The sequence below is a fragment of the Sodiomyces alcalophilus genome, assembly GCF_042370955.1.
Source record: "Sodiomyces alcalophilus JCM 7366 unplaced genomic scaffold ACRALscaffold_1, whole genome shotgun sequence".
Lineage (NCBI taxonomy): Eukaryota > Fungi > Ascomycota > Sordariomycetes > Glomerellales > Plectosphaerellaceae > Sodiomyces > Sodiomyces alcalophilus.
In genome coordinates this window covers 7,398,037-7,421,179 of record NW_027263532.1, presented here as the reverse complement: position 1 = coordinate 7,421,179, position 23,143 = coordinate 7,398,037, and the positions used below count along the sequence as shown (strand labels likewise).

Genomic DNA, 23,143 nt, shown 5'->3' with positions numbered 1-23,143 from the left:
TATCGGCATTAATACTTTCGTCGTTAAGTTTATCGATTATATCTACTAAGGCGAGGCTAATACTATTAGTCTTCTTAATCTTATTAATTATCTCGGCTAATAGACTAGCACCTCGGAGTACCGGGCTTTAGCGGTTACTCAGGGTATTATATACGCGTATAGGAGAACCGGTTTCTATTACCACTACTCGACTAGCCCGTCGGGCCGACCTATATAAGAATTACCCGTCTAGGCCGCGGGGGGCGTTATGCCTGGCCATCGCGAGGTATTATTCGAATAATTATTTATACTAGGGCTAATACGCGACGGCGGGATTATTATCCAGTAAGAACTAGGGCTATAGGTACTTAAGTGCGATTTCCCTTACTCGGGCTATAGTAATACACTTATTAGCGATAGCTTTTAGGGCGAATATAGTACGCTCTAGGCGTTAGTTTTACGGGTCGTTATATCCCGCCTTTATAGCTTACCTACGGTACCTCTTCACGATATTATCGTGCTTAGTATACCACTCTTTAAAGGTTAGCCCGGCTATAGTAAGGTGGTGCGCGACGTAATTCTTATCGCTAAAAAGAGTGACTATATAAAAGTATCCCTTAAACGTTAGGCCTAATCTATCCCTTCCGTTCCTAAACCAGCGTATAAACTCGTCCCGGAGTTCCTAGTCCTTTAAGCGATAGACGTCTATAGGGTACGCTACGATATAAAACGTGATATTAGGGGGTATAGAGCTAGGATAGTAACGGTTAGGTTCGAGGGGCGTGATACTATTAATAGGGGAAGTAACTAGGACTTTAGTAAACTTATAATAGGAATAGTTTTTTATATCGGCGGAATATAGTAGGGGATAGTGCTTAATAGTCTTATAATAGGGTAATTAACTAATTAGGGAGGATTATAATAGGAAATAATAGAGTTAGGCGAGAGTTATAGTTAAACTATAATCGTAATCGTTTAACTATAGATAAAGAATAGGGGAGAATAATAAAGCTATAGGTGGCTAAGGAAATCTTTTATTTTCGAGCCAGCTATACTAATTTACGTGTACGCTACGGCTATATAGCCGGTAAGGCTTCTATTCTTATTAGTCTAAGATTAGATAGTATTATTCTTTCTATATCGGTTATGCCTTCTAAAGGAGTATTCGTTATTAAGGGGGATAGTTCTTTAGTCCTAGCCTGGCTCCGCTATAAGGCTAAATAAGTCCCTATAGTTCTTTAGAGCTCGCCGGGCTCTAGTCTTTCAACCTCTTTTATTACCTTTAATACTAAATAAAGCACTTCCAAAGCTCTTTAACGTTCCTCGAATTCCTCCACTAAATCCGGAGCTTCTATTATATCTACTAGTATCTAGACGTTCCACTAGTCCGGCCAGTCCTTTTATCGAATAAGGTACTCGGTACGTGGCTTACCTCTTCCCCTATAAGTAATCCGTTTATCCAGGATAGCTTTAATCTTATAGTACTTATATAGGTCCCGCTATTACTCTTAGTTCCTATCTTATACGTCGACGGGTCCTTTTTTTAATCTCGGGTATCTCCGCGAACCTAATTATTTAGAGTTAAGTAATACTAATAACGGGGTGCACGTTAAGAGTCTTAGGCAGATCTAATCGGTATACTAGCGGCGATACTTACTCGAGGACCTTAAAGGGGCCTATCCGTTAAGCACCGAGCTTATGGCTAGCCCTGCTTAGGAGCGAGTATCGGTGGCTAAGGCGGATATATACGCGGTTACTAGGCTAAAACCGAATATTACGCTGTTTCTTATCGTATAGGCGCTTTATATATATCTATACTATTACGATAATAAGTTTCGTATCCTCCTAGAATATCTCGTATATAAACTTAGGGTTAATATTACTAATTAGGTTAAGCGGGCTATTCGTTTTAGTACTATATAGTATCTTATTTAGTATATAGCTAAGCGTCTTATTAAAGGTGTTATTTAGGTTAAACTATAAAGGTATAATTACCTTCGGCTATAGGGTATTTAGGTTATCCGCTAAGTATATACGTATCCCGATCTTAACGGTTTAGTTCTTCCTCTCGGAAATACTATCGCTTTAGGGATACTATACCGTTAAGAACTTTAGCTTAGTTCCGGCTACCTTCTATAGAGTTATCTAAAAGTCTAATAAGAACTTAGGGTCACGATCTAAGATAATAGCGCGGGGGGTGCCCTAGTTACCTATCTAGAGGGCTTAAAAGAGTATAGACGCCTAGTCCTTTACGGTATAGGTGCTATAGCCAGGGATAAGCAGGGAGGCCTTTAAGAACTTATCTGTGACGGTTAGGAGGGTATCGAATAAAGGGAAGCCTTCGCGCTACCACGGTATCCCTACGAAGGGAACTTCGGGCAGCCCGATAATAAAGTCTATAGCGATAGTATAGAAAGGGATAGGGGGCGTTAGGATAGGCTATATCTCGCTAAGTAGAGCCTACCGATCCGTTTAGTAGGTATAATATATCTTATATTAAGCGATATATAAGTTAACCTCCTTATGGAGTTATAGGATTATAAAGCGCCTAACTAAATCGTACTATATCCGTTTAGCTCCGAAATAGTGCCGGTTATTATAGGCGGCCTAGAGAAATTCCTTATATAGGGAGAAGGGGATATAAAGGCGTTTTCTCCTTTTTAAATCCACTTAGTATAGGAGACTATTATCCACCTTAAAACGGATCTTAACTAGTAAGTTATAGTTAGTGGCTTAGATAAGGATAGGTGCCTACTTCGAATCGTTAGCGTATCCTTCGATAATCCTTTATCGTATATTATACTTTATTTAGATTTCGCTAATATAGTGTATTGCCTAGTCTTCCTAAATCCGGTCTAATTCGCCTAGACCTTTAGCCGGGGGGCCGTTAGTAGTGGGTAGCCGAGATAAGGTATCGGCTACTATATTCGTCTTACCGGGGATATATCGATAATCTAACTAGAATTAGCTAAGAAACTCGGAGGAGAGGGTAAGCTTTATATTCAGCCTGGTTTTATCGGTGCTAGACAGGACTATCGACTTTATAATACTAATAGTAGCGGCGTGGTCTATAAGGACTATAGTCGGGTTACGATAAGCGGAATAAATAATAGTACGGGTCTTATAAACGGCCTATACTAGGCAGGCAACCTTAAGTTCTATAGGCCAGTACTTTTCTTTCGCGGCGTTAAGCCCCTTACTGATATAAAGTACTAGTCGAATATCGGTCTTCTTAAAGGTTCCTTTAATAAGCTATTTAGTCTTATTAACTAACTAAAAGAGTATAACGGAGAACCTATACTCTTTAGAGGCGTCTAGCTAGATATAGAGGATCTTAGTAGGGATATAATAGAATAAGTAAGTATCTAAGGTAAGAGCGCCGGTAATATTATAGAACGTAGCTAACTCTTTAATAGTGGCCTCGAATATTATACGTCTAGTATACGCCTTACGGGCCTATCCCTTATCTTTCCTGACTTAATAAGCCTTGGCTAGAAGGGTTATTTTCCGTTACTAGAGGGGAGCGATTCGGTAGGAGAATCGGGGAATAAGATAGCGAAGCCACCCTATTATCCTAATCTAACGTTCTAAGGACTAAAGAGAAGTCGGAGGGCGAATCTTTTATAAAGCCTCGGTATATTCTTTAGTATTCGATAGCCCGAGGGTATCGATATTAAATCCTAGCAGTTAAACTAACGGATATCCGATAAAGGACTTATCGGCAGAGATACTAATCCTCTTTTTACTAAACAGGGAGAGCACCGTGTTTAAGTGCTTAGTATAGTCGTCCTTAGTATCCGATATAATAACGATATTATCGATAAAGGCGGAGATAAAGTCCTAGTACGGGTAAAGGAGCTAGTTTATATAGCGTTAAATATGCGTGGGCGAGTTACGGAAGCCTATTAGGGTAACCTTTAGCTATTCCTATCCCCGTTAGGAAATAATAGTAAACCGCTCGCGGTGCGGTTCGTATATAGGGAACTAGTAGAAGAAAACCCGGGCGTTAACGACGGAGATAAACTTCTTCCCTCGGAGTCGCTTAATAACCTTATCCTAGAGCGGTATCGGGTATATATCTAGGATAGTAACCTTATTCAGGGTATAAAGGTTAATTACTATACGGCCTTTACGTTTACCTTTTACCTCTCGCTATATAATAAAAACCGGAGTATTAAAGGGCGTTAATACTAATATCTATTCTATACGGTCCTGGTCGTAGAGTCTATCTAGGGTCTAATCCAGAAAGGCTCGGTCCTTACGGCTAAGCGGATACGGCTTTTAGCTAATCCTTTAGGTATACTACCCGTTAATCAGGGGAACGCGTATATAGTCCTTTTTATCTATATCGATAACGCCTTAGTCCGTTTAAACCTTAGGGTAATTACTAATAATCCTAGTAAAGCGTCGTATAAAGCGGGCTTTATAGTCATAGATAGTCACGCCTTTTAGAGTCGCTTTAGTTAGGGTATCTAGGCTCTTAGCGATTCTAAGCTTCCCGCTAATAGGTAAATACCCTTTAAAGATATCGCCTTATCCTTCCGGACTTAGGGGCTTCTCGGCGGCTTCTAGTCGTTTTATTAGAATATCGCGGGCTTTATCTTACTCTATATTAAAATATCCGTTAGCGTAGAAGGGATCTATATACCCTAGCTTATTACCCTAGGAAATAAGTAGCGGCCGGTTATTAGCGTTATAGATTAGGATAGATATCCCTTCGCTAAGGATATAGTTTAGTAAACCCTCGATATCCGGTTAGAATTCTATAAAGTCTAAGGTTACGTTCCGTTCCGGAAATAAGATAAATCCGTACTAATACGGCGGAATAGTGACCTTCTTAGTAGCTTTTAATCGGCGCCTAACTAATAAACGTTTAGCGAAGATATATACCGGGACGATAAGACCTTTATAGGACCTAATCTGGATAACGTCCCGCGAGTTAAGGATATCGACCTTATTCGGATAGTTAAATTCCTGCCCGAGGAGTAGACCGGCTTCTAGCTTAGGAACCACCTAAGCCTTTATATATAGCCGTCCGACTTAGGGCTAGCTATCCACTATATCTCGTACTAGCAGGGTAAATAAAGCCTATCTAATAGTGTCCGAAATACCTACGCCGCGGAGCATAGATCTCTTAGACGTATCGACTTCTATATCGTGGAGGTAAGGGAGGAGGTGCTGGCTTACGATATAGCGTAAGGCACCTAAATTAATATAAGCTTTAAAGGGAGCGCTATCTAGGGTTACTCGGACTTAGACCTTTACGTATATATAACCGTATAGGCCGGCTACTAGGTCTATTACTTCCTATAAGGCGCCTTCGATTAGCGGGGAGTCCTAACCGCTTTATTCCTTTATTAAGAATAAGTAGGAATAGGATTTCTTATAGCGAAGGGCCTTATTATTAGATCTTATTAGTTATCTATACCTAGTATATTATCGTCGTACCTAGTAAAAATCACGGTACTTAGGTACGAATCCGGGTCTATTAGCGACTTAGTATAATTAATTACTGCCTTTATCGGTCTCGGCTTTATTATTTATAAAGTCCTTAGAATTATTAAACTCCTTTTCGAAATAGTATAGGTCCTTTAGTTCCTTATTATTCTTATATCCTTTATCGGAGACCTTATTATTAATAATAGTATTTACTAGATCCCTAGATTATTCCCGGCGAAAGTTCCGGTTTCCGCGCGCTAGTTAATTAGATATATTATTAGCTAAGAGCCGTTAGCCGCGTTCGTTTATATAGCGGTTTAGCGTTTCTAGGGCCGGTAGGGCGTGGTTGTTCTAGCGGAATTATCCTAGTCCTAGTAAGCGATATTCCGGGCATAGTGGACGATAATCCGGCGCTAAGGAACGTTATTCGGGCTATAGCGAGCGGCGTAGAGCTAGGCTACCGTGTTAATCCGGGTACCGGGGAAAGGGCGAATATACCTAGGAAGATTAGTTTAGTATTAATATCCGTTTAATCTGTAATAGCGTTTATCGGGTAACGAGTACCTTCTAGGCTTTATTAGTATAATTCCGGTGCTATCCTAGTATTATACTAGCTAGGCTATTTATAAAGTCGGTCGCTATAGTTTTTAGTCCGGGATAAGGAATAGTGTTTACTAGGTTAGCGTCTAAGCGGTCCTATATAAGAGCTAAATACTTACCTCTGGGTTTATTAGCCGCCTTTACTAATCGGATTACCTTATCTATAAAGACACGGATATTATGGCGGGTAACTATATCGTTTAGGGTATATCGCTTATATCTTAGCTTATACTCGGCTTCCTTTTAAGGTAGTCAGAACCTTTCCTATAAGGCGGTCTTCTATTCGGTAACGGTAGCTATTATAGTAAGGTACGACTATCGTCCCTTATTAAGGCTTATAAACTATACGGAAGCCTCGCCTAATAGATAACGGGCTAGTCCGCGGGGAAGGGCCTCGCGGTGCTAGGCATTAAGGCTAGTATACTAGTCTATTATATTAGTAAAACGGAAAATATCTATATAGATTAGTTTAGTTCCTTTGGTTTTAAGATCCTGGTTAGTAGCGAAGTATAAGGGAGGCTTAAAATAACCTAGGTTATTAGCCTTAAATCGGTGTATCCGATTATCGTGCTAGCTAAGGATAATAAGTAAATCCGATTATCGTATATATAGGTATAGTTCCGGGTAGTTAATATCCGGCGTGTTTTTTAGAGGAGGGCCTATACTAGGAGGGCTATATCCGGGGGGACTATTACCTAAAGGGGCTACCCGGTGCTATTAGCGTTCCGGATTCCTATTATTCCTAGATCCGATATCCTCCGTCTTATTATAAGGGTAATATATAATATCGGAGGGCGTAAGGCTTATACGCTTATCGCGGTGGCTTATAGTATCGGCTTAATAACCTTCCTGGTCGGAGAATAGTATATAGTTATTAGGTATTAGGGTATAGTCGGGCGTTTCTTTAAAAGGTTTAGCGTACTTTAGAGAAGGGCTTTCCGCTATATCTTCGGGGAAACTTCTAACTAGCCGTTCGGCCCTATTTATAGCGGGGCGGATTAGAAGCGATTCCGATCCCTAAACCTTAATCTTTAGTTCTATTAGCGGAGAATTATAGCCGGCGGTAAAGGGGGCTAGCTCCTTTCCTTTTACTACGCTATTATAGGGTATAACTATAGACTTATAAAGGTCGATATACTTAGGCGCCTTTTTTAGCTAATTATAGAATACCTTTACGAAAGAGTTATAATAGGTAACCCACTTAGCAGGATAGGTTAGCTAAGGAGGCAGGATAGCTTTAGAGACTCTTCCTCTAGAGGTTATAGCCTGGCTAGCTCTACTAGTACTAGGGAGGTTCCCTGCTTGCTCGGCTATAAAGAGGAGTAGCCGATATTCGGGCGTAAGAAGCTCTTCGGCTATATCTAGATAGGCGTTCGCTATTACGGCGAGGGGATATACGCCTTTTAGATCCCTTAGTATAGGGGGAGAGTCTAGGAGAATAGGGTAAGGAGTATCGGTTATTATTAAGCGGGTTTTATAATAATACTATTTAGTATTCGATAGGTTATTTTAGATACGGGCCTATAGGATAACTAGTACTCGTGGACTCTTATACTTATCGCTTACTCGCTTAGTCCTAATAAAGGGGAGGCGCTTTACTTAGTAGATTATAAGTAACCGGTTCCGCTTTAACTATATATCCGCTTAGTACGCTATATATAGCTATTTAACTAAATAGGGGTTTAGTATATAGACCTCTATACTTCACGTTGAAGGGCTAATAAACGTGGTAAGGGGCGTATAGGTAAGTAGTTCCTTATCGGCACTATTAGGCTATGGCTTAATAGTCGCTGCTTATTGCCTGGTCCTATTTAAGGGGAGGCACTTTATTAACGATAGACAGTTACTTACCCTAGGATCGTGTAACTAGAATAGTCTTTATAGTTGTTTAATAGGATCGGTACGCGAACCTTACTAAGATTAAATAATCTTATCTAGTTATTACTATTTAATATACACTAACCGTATATATCTCTGGCTAGCCAGTACTATAGGACCTATAAGAGGATTTAAGTTAGGTAACCTTAGGGTATAGTAAATAATATATAAATAGGATAAATTCTTTAAGGGGGAGGGCGAGGTTCCGGTCGTGTATATCCATAGGGGAACCTCGGACTATCTAAGGCTAGGCGTTATACTAGGTATAGTGCTAGGACGGTGCTAGCACCGGTCTAGCGCTATATAGGTTTAGTGCTAGTATAGGGCTAGTATTAATCTAGCGCTATACGGGTTTAGTGCCCGTATAGTGCTAGCACTAATCTGGAACTATATGGTTTTGCGTCCTGGTATGGTGCTGGATAGTGGTGCGTAGCATTGCCCCTTCGTTATTAAGTAAAACTATAGGGGTTTATAAAGATATATCTAACCTAAGACCTATAATAAGGTCTTAATATAAGTTATATATATATACGACTTCCTTATAGGATTTAGTTAAAGCTATATATTCGGCTTTATAGACGATAAGGCTATAGATTTTTGCTTTTATAAATTCCAGCTTATAGGATTATTTAACCCTATATAGCAGGTATAACCGTGTCACGGGTACAATTCGTCGAAGCCAGGGATAGCTCTTTACACGAAAACCCCTAACAAACCGCCTCTTAAAGTTCTGTCTTCTAATATATCTAATAAGCTTAAATTAGAGTAGCTAAATATATTAAGGTCTTTATTATAGTCGTAAATAAGACTAATATCGAGATAGGTATTTAAATAAGCCTAGATCCTTTTTAAAGCCATAAAACAGTCTTTTAAAGGATTGCTAATATATCTTGTATATCTATTAACTGTAAAGGCTAGATCAGGTCTACTATACAATGGTAAATATAATAGTGCTCCTATTTCCTATTAATATTGATTGATATCGGCCTAATACGCAGTTTCCTGATTTGGAAATAGAGTTACTCTAGTAATAGTAGGAGTATTAGCCGATTTAAAGCTATGCTTTTTATACCACTATACTATTCTAGTGGTATAGGCCGTTGAACTTATATAAACTACTTTCCTTTCGGAATAAATAGTAATTTAATAGCCTAAAAACATTCCTAAATCTTTAATAGATATATCCTTAAATAATTCCGTATAGAACCAATTTATAGTCTTTTTATCAGGGCTTATTATAATTATATTATGAATATAATATAAAAATAAGGCTTTTTTATTATCTTTATAATATATAAAGGCCTCTATAGTGTAGTGGTTATATATCTGGCACACAGTTAAGGTGACTGGGTCGGTTCGAATCCGGCTAGAGGCGCACGTAAAAGAGAAACCCCTTTTCCTTTTTTACGCTACTCGGATCCTGTTCTAGGGGGCCCTTATCTGCCTTAGTATATACGATAAGAGTTAAATAGGGCGCCCGTTAGACCCACCTTCCGCCTGGCTTCGCTAGTCGATAATAAGTGCTACGGGGTAGTTAGTCGCCCCACCGTGGAAATAAGAAGACGGTATCGCGCTATCCCTAAGTGCGTAATTAAAATACGCAGCGTCTTTTCCACGATACGGAGTGAGCCTCTTACGCTATTATGTAAGCGTTCTGCGTAGGCATATAGGCTATATTAGCTCTATGTATAGCTATAAAGCAGGGAAGCTTAGGAGCTTTAAACCCTAGGAAGCGTATATATAAGTCGCCCGTAGTAGGCCCGCAGGGGTTAGCCCTAGGGCATATAGGAAGGCGTATAAAATAAGAGGCAGGATATTCCGACTATACTACTTGGATATTCCGACTATAGTTCTTATAAGTCCACTTTTCCGACTAATTAACTTTTACGTCCTAGATATAATGTTACGATCGCTAATTTAACCTATACGCGCAACCTTAATCTGTTTTAATTAATAACGCGATTATGCTTTTACTACCTATTTCCTTGCCTTAGAATAATAATAATAATAATAATAATAATAATAATAATAATAATAATAATAATAATAATAATAATAATAATAATAATAATAATAATAATAATAATAATAATAATAATAATAATAATAATAATAATAATAATAATAATAATAATAATAATAATAATAATAATAATAATAATAATAATAATAATAATAATAATAATAATAATAATAATAATAATAATAATAAGGCGATATCCGTGGGTATAGGCGTGGACGTGGAAGAGGTCGTGGAAGTGTCGTATAGGCTGGCCCAAAGCAGGTCCGGAGCGGGTTATTCCGGGCCCGAAAGTAGGAGTGGATCTGCCGCAGGAATAAGGGCAGGAACTTAGCACTACGATCAGAGATTTCCATAGAGTTAATTAAATTAATAGATCGATCGCTTATTTAACGCAATTAAGTTATACGCTGTTTGTAACAGGAAGAGGTCGTGGAAAAGGTCGTGGAAGAGGTCGTGGAAGAGGTTATGGAAGAGGTTATGGAGCTATTATTACTGGCGGAAGTCGCGGAGCTATTTCTTCTACGATCGGCTTTAATTAAACGCTTATCCGTTAATTATAGTAGTAATAATAATAATAATAGGAGCAGTAGCAGGAGTAGGCTGGATCTATAAGGATAAGTAATAAGACTGGATATTCCGACTATACCACTTAGATATTCCGACTATAGTTCCTATAGACCCACCTTTCTAACTAATTAAATATATTTTCTGGACCACGCATAAAGTAATCTACCATATTAATTCAACCCATTAATTCAACCATCAAGATATCGTTAATCAACAACGTTAATCAACAACACGTCAATCAATAACGTCAATTAATAATATTAATCAACAACACGATAGCGCTTCACGATCACGCAAAGGAAGGACTCGCGCCTATAAGCCCACCGAATAGGAGCTTAAAGAGCTACCAACGGGCGGTGGCTCGGCAGGAGGAGGTAGCATAAGGCTCGTAATAACAACAACAACAACAACAACAACAACAACAATAACAACAGCAGCAGCAGCAGCAGCAGCAGCAGCAGCAGCAGCAGCAGTAGCAGTAGCAGCAGCAGCAGCAGCAGCAGCAGCAGCAGCAGCAGCAGCAGTAGCAGCAGCAGCAGCAGCAGCAGTATTAGGTTAGATACATGAATCGGAAAGTATAAGGAACTGGATTCTGTAGAGAGGCCTTAATTAGTGGCAAACAGCTACAAAATAGAACCATCGGTCTTAATCAACATTATCCGAATCATTATAGCCACTGCCTTTAATTAACCCGAGGGATCAAATTAATCCAACTCAAAAGACTATTCTGTTCGGGCGATTAAACGATTAACGATTATACTTAGTATTTATAGGTATATATAGTATTCCGAAAGAGGAAAAAGGTGGGTCTATGTCAGAACTATAGTCGGAATATCTAAGTAGTATAGTCGGAATATCCAGTCTCTAAGTAATAGGGAACTAGATTCTATAAAGAGGCCCTAATTAATAGTAAATAGATACGAAATAGAATCGCTATTCTTAATTAAGTGTAACGGGCTGACCCCTATAGGGCTTAAGCGGCAGCTCTTGCCTTGGCCGTTTATATAAAAGCATAACCCCTCTGCTACGGAACCGGTAAAAGAGTATATATCACTCTGACTGCCTATTAGAGTAACGAGCTGCGTATATAAGGGAAGGGTGGATCCTGGCCTCTGCCGGATCTTAGTTATCGGGGTATAACCCGTAATATTACCCCCCCGCTCCCCTTCGCCCCGCGCGGTGCCTGTTATATCCCACACAGTACGAGGCCTCCTTCCTCACACTATATTCCTATTATATAACAGGATATACAGCGCACCCCCTAAGTCAAGCCCTAAGTCACGTGACCAACCCAGCCTCATCCAGGGCTTCCAGGGCTTTACGGCGCACACACATCTAGAACTCAACTTATAAGCCCAAATTCGAAGAGCGCGCATACACGGTTCCTACGCGTTTCGAACTTATAACCTGTAGGGTTAGTCAGAGTAAGTGTAACGGGCTGACCCCTATGGGGCTTAAGCGGCAGCTCTCGCTTCGGCCGTTTATCAAAAAGCATAACCCCTCTACCACGGAACCGGTAAAAGAGTACGCATTACTCTAACTGCCTATTAGAGTAATGAGCTACGTATATAAAGGAAGGGTGGATCCTAGCCTCTACCGGATCTTAGTTATCAGGGTATAACCCGTAATATTAATATATAAGCGGCTAGTCACGAGTTATCTATAGAGTAAGGCCGAATAATTAAGTTATCTAAAGCTAAAGAGAAAAAAAAGAAAAGGGAAAACTCTATAAGTACTTATAACCTAAATATAATATCGCGGCGACCTACCAGGAACACGCTATAATTAGTCGGAAGATCCGGTACTCTACCGGATTATCTTTATAGGGTTAACCCGTAATATTACCCCCCTCCCCCCTCGGTAAGTCATTAACCTTCGGTATAGGTTCGTAAAGCATTATTATTCGATTAAATAACGCCTCTTTATTAATTAAATAACAACCCTTAATAGCTTTTTAATCCTAAATAACCTCTCTGTTTATTAAAGAGCGCTTAAGGTAGGCCTTTATAGTTATACGATTAATTAATATAATATATACGGGTATTATTATTATTTATAAACGGGTCGTAGGATCGTTCCTTCTATATAAGGAACCGATATACGTACCTTCCCTAACCGTATAACTCGTTTATTAATAATACTAACTTTACTATTACCTCCGTTATTCTGTTTTTTCTTCTTTTCTATAATAATATCCTTTACTATTAATAATATGTTTTCTATCGCCCACTACCCTTTCGCACGCCGTTTTATTATTCTAACCCCTTATGTCTCTCTCTAGAAGATATTTAAGTTTTTAGGATTATCTCCGGCCCCTAAGGTATATTTCCTATTCTTCCTATAAGCCTCGCGCGACGTTTACTAACTTATATATATAATATAGGGGACTAATAATAATAATAATAATAATACCGGCAAGGAGGCACCTACTCCCGCCCCGGCTAGTAAGGAGATCACTACTCCTGCCTCGGCTATAGACCGCCGCGCCTAGCTAGCCTAAGCCGCTAAGGCTAAGGGTAAGCGTTCCGCGGGCGAAGCTTCTATAATAGTTAAGAGCCCCGCGAAGCGCGCTCGTGGAATAAAATATCCTCCTAGAGGGACCCGTTTAGTCTTTTACTATGCTTACGTGAAGGTAATTACTAATAGCCAGGATAGGCGGCGCTACCACGACTAATCGGGACCCGGAGTAAGGATACCAGATCCTAAATACTATAAGTACTTAAAGAGCGGTTATAAGTGCGTTCCTCCTCCGCCTAGGATAATTAGTTTATTAGCAGTACTCTTAAAGGCGGCGAAGGTAGTTAACGATAACTCCTTTTATAGCCCTAAGGCGATAGAGGCGCTTATAGCGGCTTATTTAGCCTTCTAAAAGGCGTCCGGGGTTTCAAAAAAGACCTCTAGTACTTTATAGGAGGACGAGCCTATCTTAACGCTTATCGACTCGGGTACCGGTAAGCCTTATTTATCGGTATAAGCCACCGCCTCCCCCCCCTATAGGGACTCCTATATTATAGCAGGTAGACCTATACCTATCACGGCGCCTCCTATTATTATTACGCTTATTCCTAGCATAACGATTACCTTTATGGGGGTAGAATGCTACGCACCACTATCCGGCACTATACCAGGGCCTAAAACCATATAGTTCCAGATTAATGCCAGCACTATACAGGCACTAAACCCGTATAGCGCTGGATTAGTGCTAGCCCTATACTAGCACTAAACCAGTATAACGCTAGACCGGTGCTAGCACCGTCCTAGTACTATACCTAGTATAGCGCCTAGCCTTAGATAGTCCGGGGTTCCCCCGTAGATATACACAACCAGAACCTCGCCCTCTCCTTTAGATAATCCATCCTATTTATATATTATTTACCGCACCCTAAGGTTACCTAACTTAAATCCTCTTATAGGTCCTATAGTACTAGCTAGCCAGAGATATATACGGTTAGTATATATTAAATAATAGTAACTAAAATAAGATTATTCGATCTTAGTAAGGTTCGCGTACCGATCCTATTAAATAACTATAGAGACTATTCTAGTTACACGATCCTAAGGTAAATAACTATCCGTCGTTAATAAAATACCTCCCCTTAAATAGGACTAGGCGATAAGCAGCGACTATTAAGCTATAGCCTAATAACGCCGATAAGGAACTACTTACCCACACACCCCTTACTACGCTTACTAGCCCTCTAGCGTAAAGTATAAAGGTCTATATACTAAACCCCTATTTAGTTAAATAGCTATATATAGCGCCCTAAGCGGACACATAGCTAAAGCGGTACTAGTTAACTATAGTCCACTAAGTAAAGCGCCTCCCCTTTATTAGGACTAGGCGAGTAAGCGATAGGTATAAGAGTCTACGAGTACCAGTTATCCGATAGGCCCGTATCTAAAATAACTTATTAAATACTAAATAGCACTATTATAGAACCCGCTTAATAATAACCGACGCTCCTTACCCCGTTCTCCTAGACTCTCCCCCTATACTAAGGGATCTAAAAGGCGTATATCCCCTTACCGTAATAACGAACGCCTATCCCGATATAGCCGAAAAGGTTCTTACGCCCGAATATCGGCTACTCCTTTTTATAGCCGAGTAAGCAGGGAACCTCCTTAGCACCAGTAAAGCTAGCTATACCACGACCTTTAAAGGAAGAGTCTCTAAAGCTATCCTGCCTTCTTAGCTAACCTATCCTACTAAATAGGTTACCTATCACGACTCTTTTATAAAGGTATTCTATAATTAGCTAAAAAAGTAGCCTAAGTATATTAACCTTTATAAGTCTATAGTTATACCCCGTAGTAGCGTAGTAAAGGGAAAGGAGCTAGCCCCCTTTATTACCGGCCACGATTCTCTATTAATAAAACTAAAAATTAAGGTTAAGGGGTCGGAATCGCTTTTAATCTGCCCCGCTATAAGTATAATCGAATAGCCGGTTAGGAGTTTCCCTAAAGATATTACGGAAAGCCCTTCTCTAAAGTACGCTAAACCTTCTAAAGGAATGCCCGATTATACCCTAACGCCTAACGACTATACACTATTCTCTAACTAGGAAAGTCTTTAAGCAGACACTATAAGCCACCACGATAATCGTATAAGCCTTATACCCTCCGATATTATATATTACCCTCGCGACTAGATAAAGGATATCGGAACCGGGAATAATAGGAATCCGGAATACTAGCAGCACTAGGTAGCCCCTCCGGGTAATAATGCCCCCGGATATAATCCCCCCGGCGTAGGTCCTCCCCTAGGGAACGCACCGGGCGCTAGCTACCCGGAACCATACCTATATATACGATAATCGGATTTACTCGCTATCCTTAGCTAGCGCGATAGCCGGATATATCGGTTTAAGGCTAACGACCTAGGCTACTTTAAGCCTCCCTTATACTTCGCTACCGACTAGGATCTTAAAACCAAAGGAACTAAACTAATCTATATAAACGTCTTCCGCTTAACTAATATAATAGACTAGTATACCGGCCTAAGTGCCTAGCACTACGAGTCCCTTCCCCGCGGACTAGCCCGCTATCTATTAGGCGAGGTATCCGTATAGTTTATAAGCCTTAATAAGGGACGATATTCGTACCTTACCACGATAGCCACTATTACCGAATAAAAGACCGCCTTATAGGAAAGGTTCCGACTACCTTAAGAGAAAGCCGAGTATAAGCTAAGACGCGAGCGATACACCCTAGACGATATAGTTACCCGCTAAGATATCCGTGTCTTCGTCGATAAGGTAATCCGATTAACGAAAACGGCTAATAAACCTAAAAGTAAGTATTTAGCTCTTATATAGGATCGCTTAGACACTAATTTAACGAATACTATTCCCTGTCCCGGACTAAAGACTATAGCGACTAACTTTATAAATAGCCTAGCTAGTATAATACTAGGATAGTGCCGGAATTATACTAATAAAGCCTAAAAGGTACTTATTACCCGATAAACCCTACCACGGATTAAACAGATATCGACCTTAAACTAATCTTCCTAGGTATACTCGCCCTTTCCCCGGTACTTAGATCGACGCGGTAGCCCGGCTTTATACCGCTCGCCATAGCCCGAATAACGTTCCCTAGCGCTGGATCGTTATCCCCTATTCCCGGAACGTCGCTCGCCAGGACCAGGATTAGGACCAGGATAATTCCGCCGGAATAACCGCGCCTTACTAGCCCTAGGAACGCTAAACCGCTATATAAACAAACGCGGCTAACGGCTCTTAGCTAATAATATATCTAATTAACTAGCGTATAATAACCAGAACTTTCGCCGGGAATAATCCAGGGATTTAGTAAACACTATTATTAACGATAAAGTCTCCGATAAAGGATATAAGAACGACGAGGAACCAGAGGACCTATACTATTTCGAAAAGGAGTCTAATAGTTCTAAGGACCTCGTAGATAATAAAGCTAAGACCGATAAAGGTAGTAATTAACTATACTAGGTCGCTAATAAACCCGGATTCGTACCTAAGTACCGTGATCTTTATTAGATACGACGTTAATATACTAGGTACAGATAACTAATAAGATCTAATAATAAGGCCCTTCGCTATAAGAAATCCTATTCCTACCTATTCTTAATAAAGGAATAAGGCGGTTAGGACTCCCCGCTAATTAAAGGCGCTCCTTAGGAAGTAACAGACCTAGCTACCGGCCTATACGGTTATATATATATAAGGGTCTAAGTCCGCGTAACTCTAGATAGCGCTCCCTTCGAAGCTTATATTAATTTAGGTGCCTTATAATACGTCGTAAGCCAGTACCTCCTCCCTTACTTCCCCGACGCGGAAGTTAATATATCTAAGAGATCTACGCTTCGTAGCGTAGGAACTTCGGATACTATCGGATAGGCTTTATTTACCCTGCTAGTATAAGGCACGGTAAATAGCCAGCCCCGAGTCGGACGGCTATATATAAAGGCTTAGGTGGTTCCTAAGCTAGAAGCCGGTCTACTCCTTAGGCAGGAATTTAACTACCCGAATAAGGTCGATATCCTTAACTCGCGGAACGCTATCCAGATTAGGTCCTACGAAGGTCTTATTATCCCGGCCTATATCTTCGCTAAACGTTCGCTAGTTAGGCGCCGATTAAAAGCCGCTAAGAAGGTTATTATTCCGCTATATTAGTACGGATTTATCTTATTTAAGGAACGGAATATAACCTTAGACTCTATAGAATTCTAGCCGGATATTAAGGGTTTACTAAACTATATCCTTAGTAAAGGAATATCCGTCATAATTTATAACGCTAGCAACCGGCCGTTACTTATTTCCCGGGGTAATAAGCTAGTATATATAGATCCCTTCCACGCCGACGGATATTTTAATATAAAGTAAGATAAAGCCCGCGATATTCTAATAAAATAACTAGAGGCCGCTAAGAAGTCCCTAAGTCCGGAAGGATAAGGCGATATCTTTAGAGGGCATTTACCTATTAGCGGGAAGCTTAGAATCGCTAAAAGCCTAGATACCCCGACTAAACCGACTCTAAAAGGCGTGACTATCTATAACCACGGAGCCTGCTTTATACAATGCTTCGCTAGGATTATTAGTAACTACCCTAAGGTTTAGATAGACTAAGGCGTTATCGATATAAATACAAAGGACTATATACGCGTTCCCTTAATTAATAGGTAGTATACCCAGAGGATTAGCTAAAAGCTATATCCGCTTAGCTATAAAGACTAAGCCTTTTTAGACTAGACCCTGGATAGACTCTACGACTAGGACCGTATAGAATAGACGTTAGCACTAACGCCCTTTAGTGCTCCGGTTTTCGTTATATAGCGAGAGGTAAAAGGTAAATATAAAGGCCGTATAATAGTCGACCTTTATACCCTAAATAATATTACTATCCTAGATATATACCCGATACCGCTCTAAGATAAGGTTATTAAGCGACTCTAAGGGAAGAAGTTTATTTCCGTTATAAACGCCCGGGCCTTCTTCTACTAATTCCCTATATATAAGCCGCACCGCGAGCGGTTCACTATTATTTCTTAACGGGGATAGGAACGACTAAAGGTCGCCTAAATAGGCTTCCGTAACTCGCCCGCGTATATCTAACGCTATATAAATTAGCTCCTTCGCCTATACTAGGGCTTTATCTCCGCCTTTATTAATAATATCGTTATTATATCGGATATAAAGGACGACTATACTAAGCACTTAAACACGGTACTCTCCTTATTTAGTAAAAAAAGGATTAGTATCTCTCCTAATAAGTCCTTTATTAGATATCCGTTAGTTTAATTACTAGGATTTAAGGTTAACGCCCTTAGGCTATTAAACACTAAAAAACGTACTAGGGCTTTATAAAAGATTCGCCCCCCGACTTCTCTCTAGTCCTTAGAATATTAGATTAGGATAACAGGGTGGCTTCGCTATCTTATTCCCCGATTCTCCTATCGAATCGCTCCCCTCTAATAATAGAAAACGACCCTTCTCGCCGAGGCTTATTAAATCAGGAAAGATAAGGGATAGGCCTATAAGGCGTATACTAAACGCACGATATTTAAGGCTACTACTAAAGAGTTAGCTACGTTCTATAATATCACCGGCGCTCTTACCTCGGATACTTACCTATTCTACTATATCCCTACTAAGATCCTCTTTATCTAGCTAAACGCCTTTTAAGAGCACGGGTTCTCCGCTATACTCTTCTAGTTAGTCGATAAGACTAAATAGCTTACTAAAGGAACCTTTAAGAAAACCGATATTCGGCTAGTGCTCTATATTAGTAAAGGGCTTAACGCTGCTAAAGAAAAGTACTAGCCTACGGAACTTAAGGTTACCTGCCTAGTATAGGCCGTTTATAAGACCCATACTATTATTTAGTCCGCTTATCGTAACCCGACTATAGTCCTTATAGACCACGCTACCACTATCGGTATTATAAAGTCGATAGCCCTATCTAGTACCGATAAAACCAGGCTAAATATAAAGCTTACCTTCTCCTCTAAGTTTCTTAGCTAATTCTAGTTAGACTACTAATATATCCCCGGTAAGACGAATATAGTAGCTAACGCTTTATCTTAGCTGCCTACTACTAACGGCCCCCCGGCCAAAGGCCTAGGCGAATTAGACCGGATTTAGGAAGACTAGGCTATACACCACGTTAGCGAAATCTAAATAAAGGACGATATACGATAAAGGATTATCGAAGAATACGCTAACGATTCGAAGTAAGCACCTATCCTTACCTAAACCACTAACTATAACTTACTAGTTAAGATCCCTTTTAAGGTGGATAATAGTCTCCTATATTAGGTGGATTTAAATAAAAGAAAACGCCTTTATATCCCCTTCGCCCTATATAAGGAATTCCTTTAGGCCGCCTATAACGACCGGTACTATTTCGGAGCTAAACGGATATAGTACGATTTAGTTAGCCGCTTTATAATCCTATAACTCTATAAGGAGGTTGACTTATATATCGCTTAATATAAGATATATCGTACCCACTAAACGGATCGGTAGGCTCCCCTTAGCGAGATATAGCCTATCCTAACACCCCCTATTCCTTTCTATACTATCGCTATAGACTTTATTATCGGACTACCCGAAATACCCTCCGCGGGGACACTATAGCAGTATAAAAGCTTCCCTTTATTCGATACCCTCCTAACTATTACGGATAAGTTCTTAAAGGCCTCCCTGCTTATCCCTAGCCATAGCACCTACACCATAAAGGACTAGGCGTCTATACTCTTTTAAGCCCTCTAGATAGGTAACTAAGGTATCCCCCGCGCTATTATCTTGGATTATAACCCTAAGTTCTTATTAAACTTCGAGATAACTCTGTAAAAGGTAGCCGGGACTAAGCTAAAGTTCTTAACGGCCTAGTATCCCTAAACCGATAGTATTTCTAAGAGGAAGAACTAGACTATTAATATCGGGATACGTATATACCTAGCGGATAACCTAAACGCCCTATAGCCGAAGGTAATTATACCTTTATAGTTTAACCTAAATAACGCCTTTAATAAGACGCTTAGCTATACACTAAATAAGATACTATACGGTACTAAAAGGAATAGCCCGCTTAACCTAATCGGTAACGTTAACCCTAAGTTTATATATAAGATATTCTAGGAGGATATAAAACTTATTATCGTAATAGCATAAATATATATAAGGCGCCTATATAATAAAAAACGGCGTAATATTCGGTTCTAGCCCGGCGACCGCGTATACGTCCGCCTTAGCCGCGGATACTTACTTCTAGGTAAGGCTAGCCCTAAGCTCGGTGCTTAACGGATAGGCCCCTTTAAGGTCCTCGAATAAGTATCGCCGCTAGCGTACCGATTAGATCTGCCTAAGACTCTTAACGTGTATCCCGTTATTAGTATTACTTAACTCTAGATAATCAGGTTCGCGGACATACCTAAGACCAGAGGACTCGTTAATATATAAGACGGAGACTAAGAATAATAGCGGGACCTATATAAGCACTATAAGATCGAAGCTATCCTAGATAAACGGATTACCCGTAAGGGAAGAGGTAAGCCACGTACCGAGTACCTTATTCGGTGGAAAGACTAGCCGGACCAGTAAAACGTCTAGATACTAGTAGACGCGATAGAAGCTTCGGATTTAGTAAAGGAATTTAAGGAACGTTAAAGAGCTTTAGAAGTGCTTTGCTTAGTATTAAAGGGAATAAAAGAAGTTAAAAGACTAGAGCCCGGCGAGCTTAAAAAAACTAAAGGGACCTATTTAGCCTCGCGGCGGAGCCAGGCTAAAGCCAAAGAACCGTCCCCCTTAATAACAGAAACACCTTTAAAAGGCATAACCGATATAAAAAGAATAACACTATCTAATCTCGAACTAAAAAAAGCAAAAGCCCTACCGGCTATATAGCCCCGGCGTATACGTAAATCAGCACGGCTAGCTCAAAAATAAAAGAATTCCCTTAGCCGCCTATAGCTTCGCTATTTCCCTCTACTCTTTACCTATAGTTAAACGATTATAATAATCACCTTAACTATAGGCTTATTTAATAATTCTCTTATAATAATCCCTATCACCTCCTATATAGCACTATTCCCCTATAACTATCTAACTATTAAGCCCTATCACTATTCTTATTATACTCTATTACCTTATAACCTTACTAGATAACCCAGTTATAGCCCTATACCCCCTAACACGACTTTCTATATTATTACCTACCTAACCGACGTCTATAGGTTAAAAGACTAAGAGCTACGTAAGGAATTTACTCGTTAGTTTAAGAACGGCCAGGATAGATCTAGCCTAATATTCGAAGGATACTTCCGCGCTATAACCCTATTCGGCGATAAGAACGGCGTGGCATATTACCTTACCACCGCCAGGCTAGCATTTAAGTAGTGGATCGCAGAATATAAGGCTATTACTAAGAGATACCGCCGCTAGGCGATAAAAAGAGGGTACGACGACCCTTAGAATAAATAACTAGAACGCACTATACTCGCGCTAGAACCTATAGCTAATAAGTGCGTCTCTATAGCTAAGGCTAAGGAGATTATATCGGAATTCCTATAGCTATAATTCCTTTTAGATAATAACCCAGCTATTACCTAGTAGCCCTAGTATAGCTAGTCGTTTAAGTAATACCTCGTAATAGCGAGATATAACGCACCCCGCGGCCTAGATAGGTAATTCTTATACGGATCGGCCCGATAGGCTAGCCGACTAATAGTAATAGAGACCGGTTCCTCTATACGTATAACTAATATACTAAGTAACCGCTAAAGCCCGGCACTCCGCGGTACTAATCTATTAGCCGTAATAATTAATAAGATTAATAAGACGAATAGTATTAGTCTCGTGTTAGTAGACACGATTAATAAGCTTAGTAAGGGCAGTATTAACGTAGACTCCTTTATAGCCGTAACCAAAGAACACCGGGAGTATATCTAGTAGCACGCCGCGGCTATTAAGAACTATATATAGACGCTTAAAGAGTAACCCACGCCCGCTATTCGCTTAGTTATAGATATCCTCGCTTAGACTAGTCTATAACCGTCCTTAGTTAACGCTAGCGCTAACACGCCCGCTAATAACACCGCCTCTAGGAAAAGGGCGCATGACGGATCGGGCCCTATAGGGCTAGGCAGGAAGCTATTCTTCACTAAATATAGGGAGGATAAGATATAGGTATAAGCGACTAAGAGTTTCGCCGCTGGACTTAAGGATCCTAGCGCTCGGGTATAGCGTATAGATTTTAAGACTAACGGATAGACGTTAGCGATTATAATATAGCGTCGTTATACTATCGTTACCCTACTACCCACGGCTAAATTTACGATATAGTTTATTAAGGACTATATCGTAACTAATAAAGTATAGCAGGTAATCGACCTACTATTCCTTATTATAATATAGCGTATAGAATAATATATATAAGTCGCCCGGCTAAAGAATAATAGGGAACTAAACGAAGGTAAGAAGAATACTATATCCCTTCGGCTAACCGCTAATACCTAAATAGTAACTGACCTTATCCACTATATAGCCGCTATCTATAACTATTATAGCAAGAACGGCTATAAGGGGCTCTTAGCCTCGTATAACCTAATAGGTAGCGATCTAGAAAGCCGCCTAAAGGAAATCTACCCGGCGGACGCGGCCACTATCCTTGACCTACTTATAAAGGAATAGGGATTACCTAATATAGAGCCTAAGGCTCCCGAGGTTAAGATTCTATAATAGAGCAGGACTAAAAGGGTTTAGCTTATTTACCTCTAATTTTTTTTTTTTATTTTTATTCTTTTTTTCGGGAGTTCTTATTTTCCTTTATATACACTAAGTCCTAGGTTAGTAAGTATATAATAGAGGGATGGGTAACTAGGCGTAATTACTAGCGCCACTAATAGAGCCTAACGGAGTTAGGAATATACGCTATATAGCGCTATTCTATACTATAGTTTTTTTTATTATTCGTTTAGCCCCGGCTAAAAATAAAGAATTATAATCACGTCTACTATTTATTACTAGTATAATAATCGGCCACGTCGAGTCTAAGTTAGATATTATAAACCTTAAGGGATAGCGAAGCCCGCGGGACGTAGGGCTTTATCTCTCCCGGGGTATATACTACGCACCACTATCCGGCACTATACCAGGGCCTAAAACCATATAGTTCTAGATT

General features: G+C 40.0%; 1 protein-coding gene and 1 pseudogene across 2 annotated transcripts; both read left to right on the top strand.

The window, feature by feature from the left end:
* Positions 1-247: 247 nt before the first annotated feature.
* Positions 248-20,910, top strand: ACRALDRAFT_204829 (uncharacterized protein; the record flags this gene model as incomplete). The annotated part of the gene is made up of 4 exons (XM_071021546.1): positions 248-265; positions 9,891-10,118; positions 10,865-11,033; positions 20,900-20,910. 4 exons carry the CDS (start codon positions 248-250, stop codon positions 20,908-20,910), a joined length of 426 nt encoding a protein of 141 aa, XP_070880224.1.
* ACRALDRAFT_t49 lies at positions 9,197-9,271 on the top strand (annotated as a pseudogene). Its single transcript has one exon. The product of its transcript is annotated as a tRNA-OTHER (tRNA).
* Positions 20,911-23,143: the final 2,233 nt, after the last annotated feature.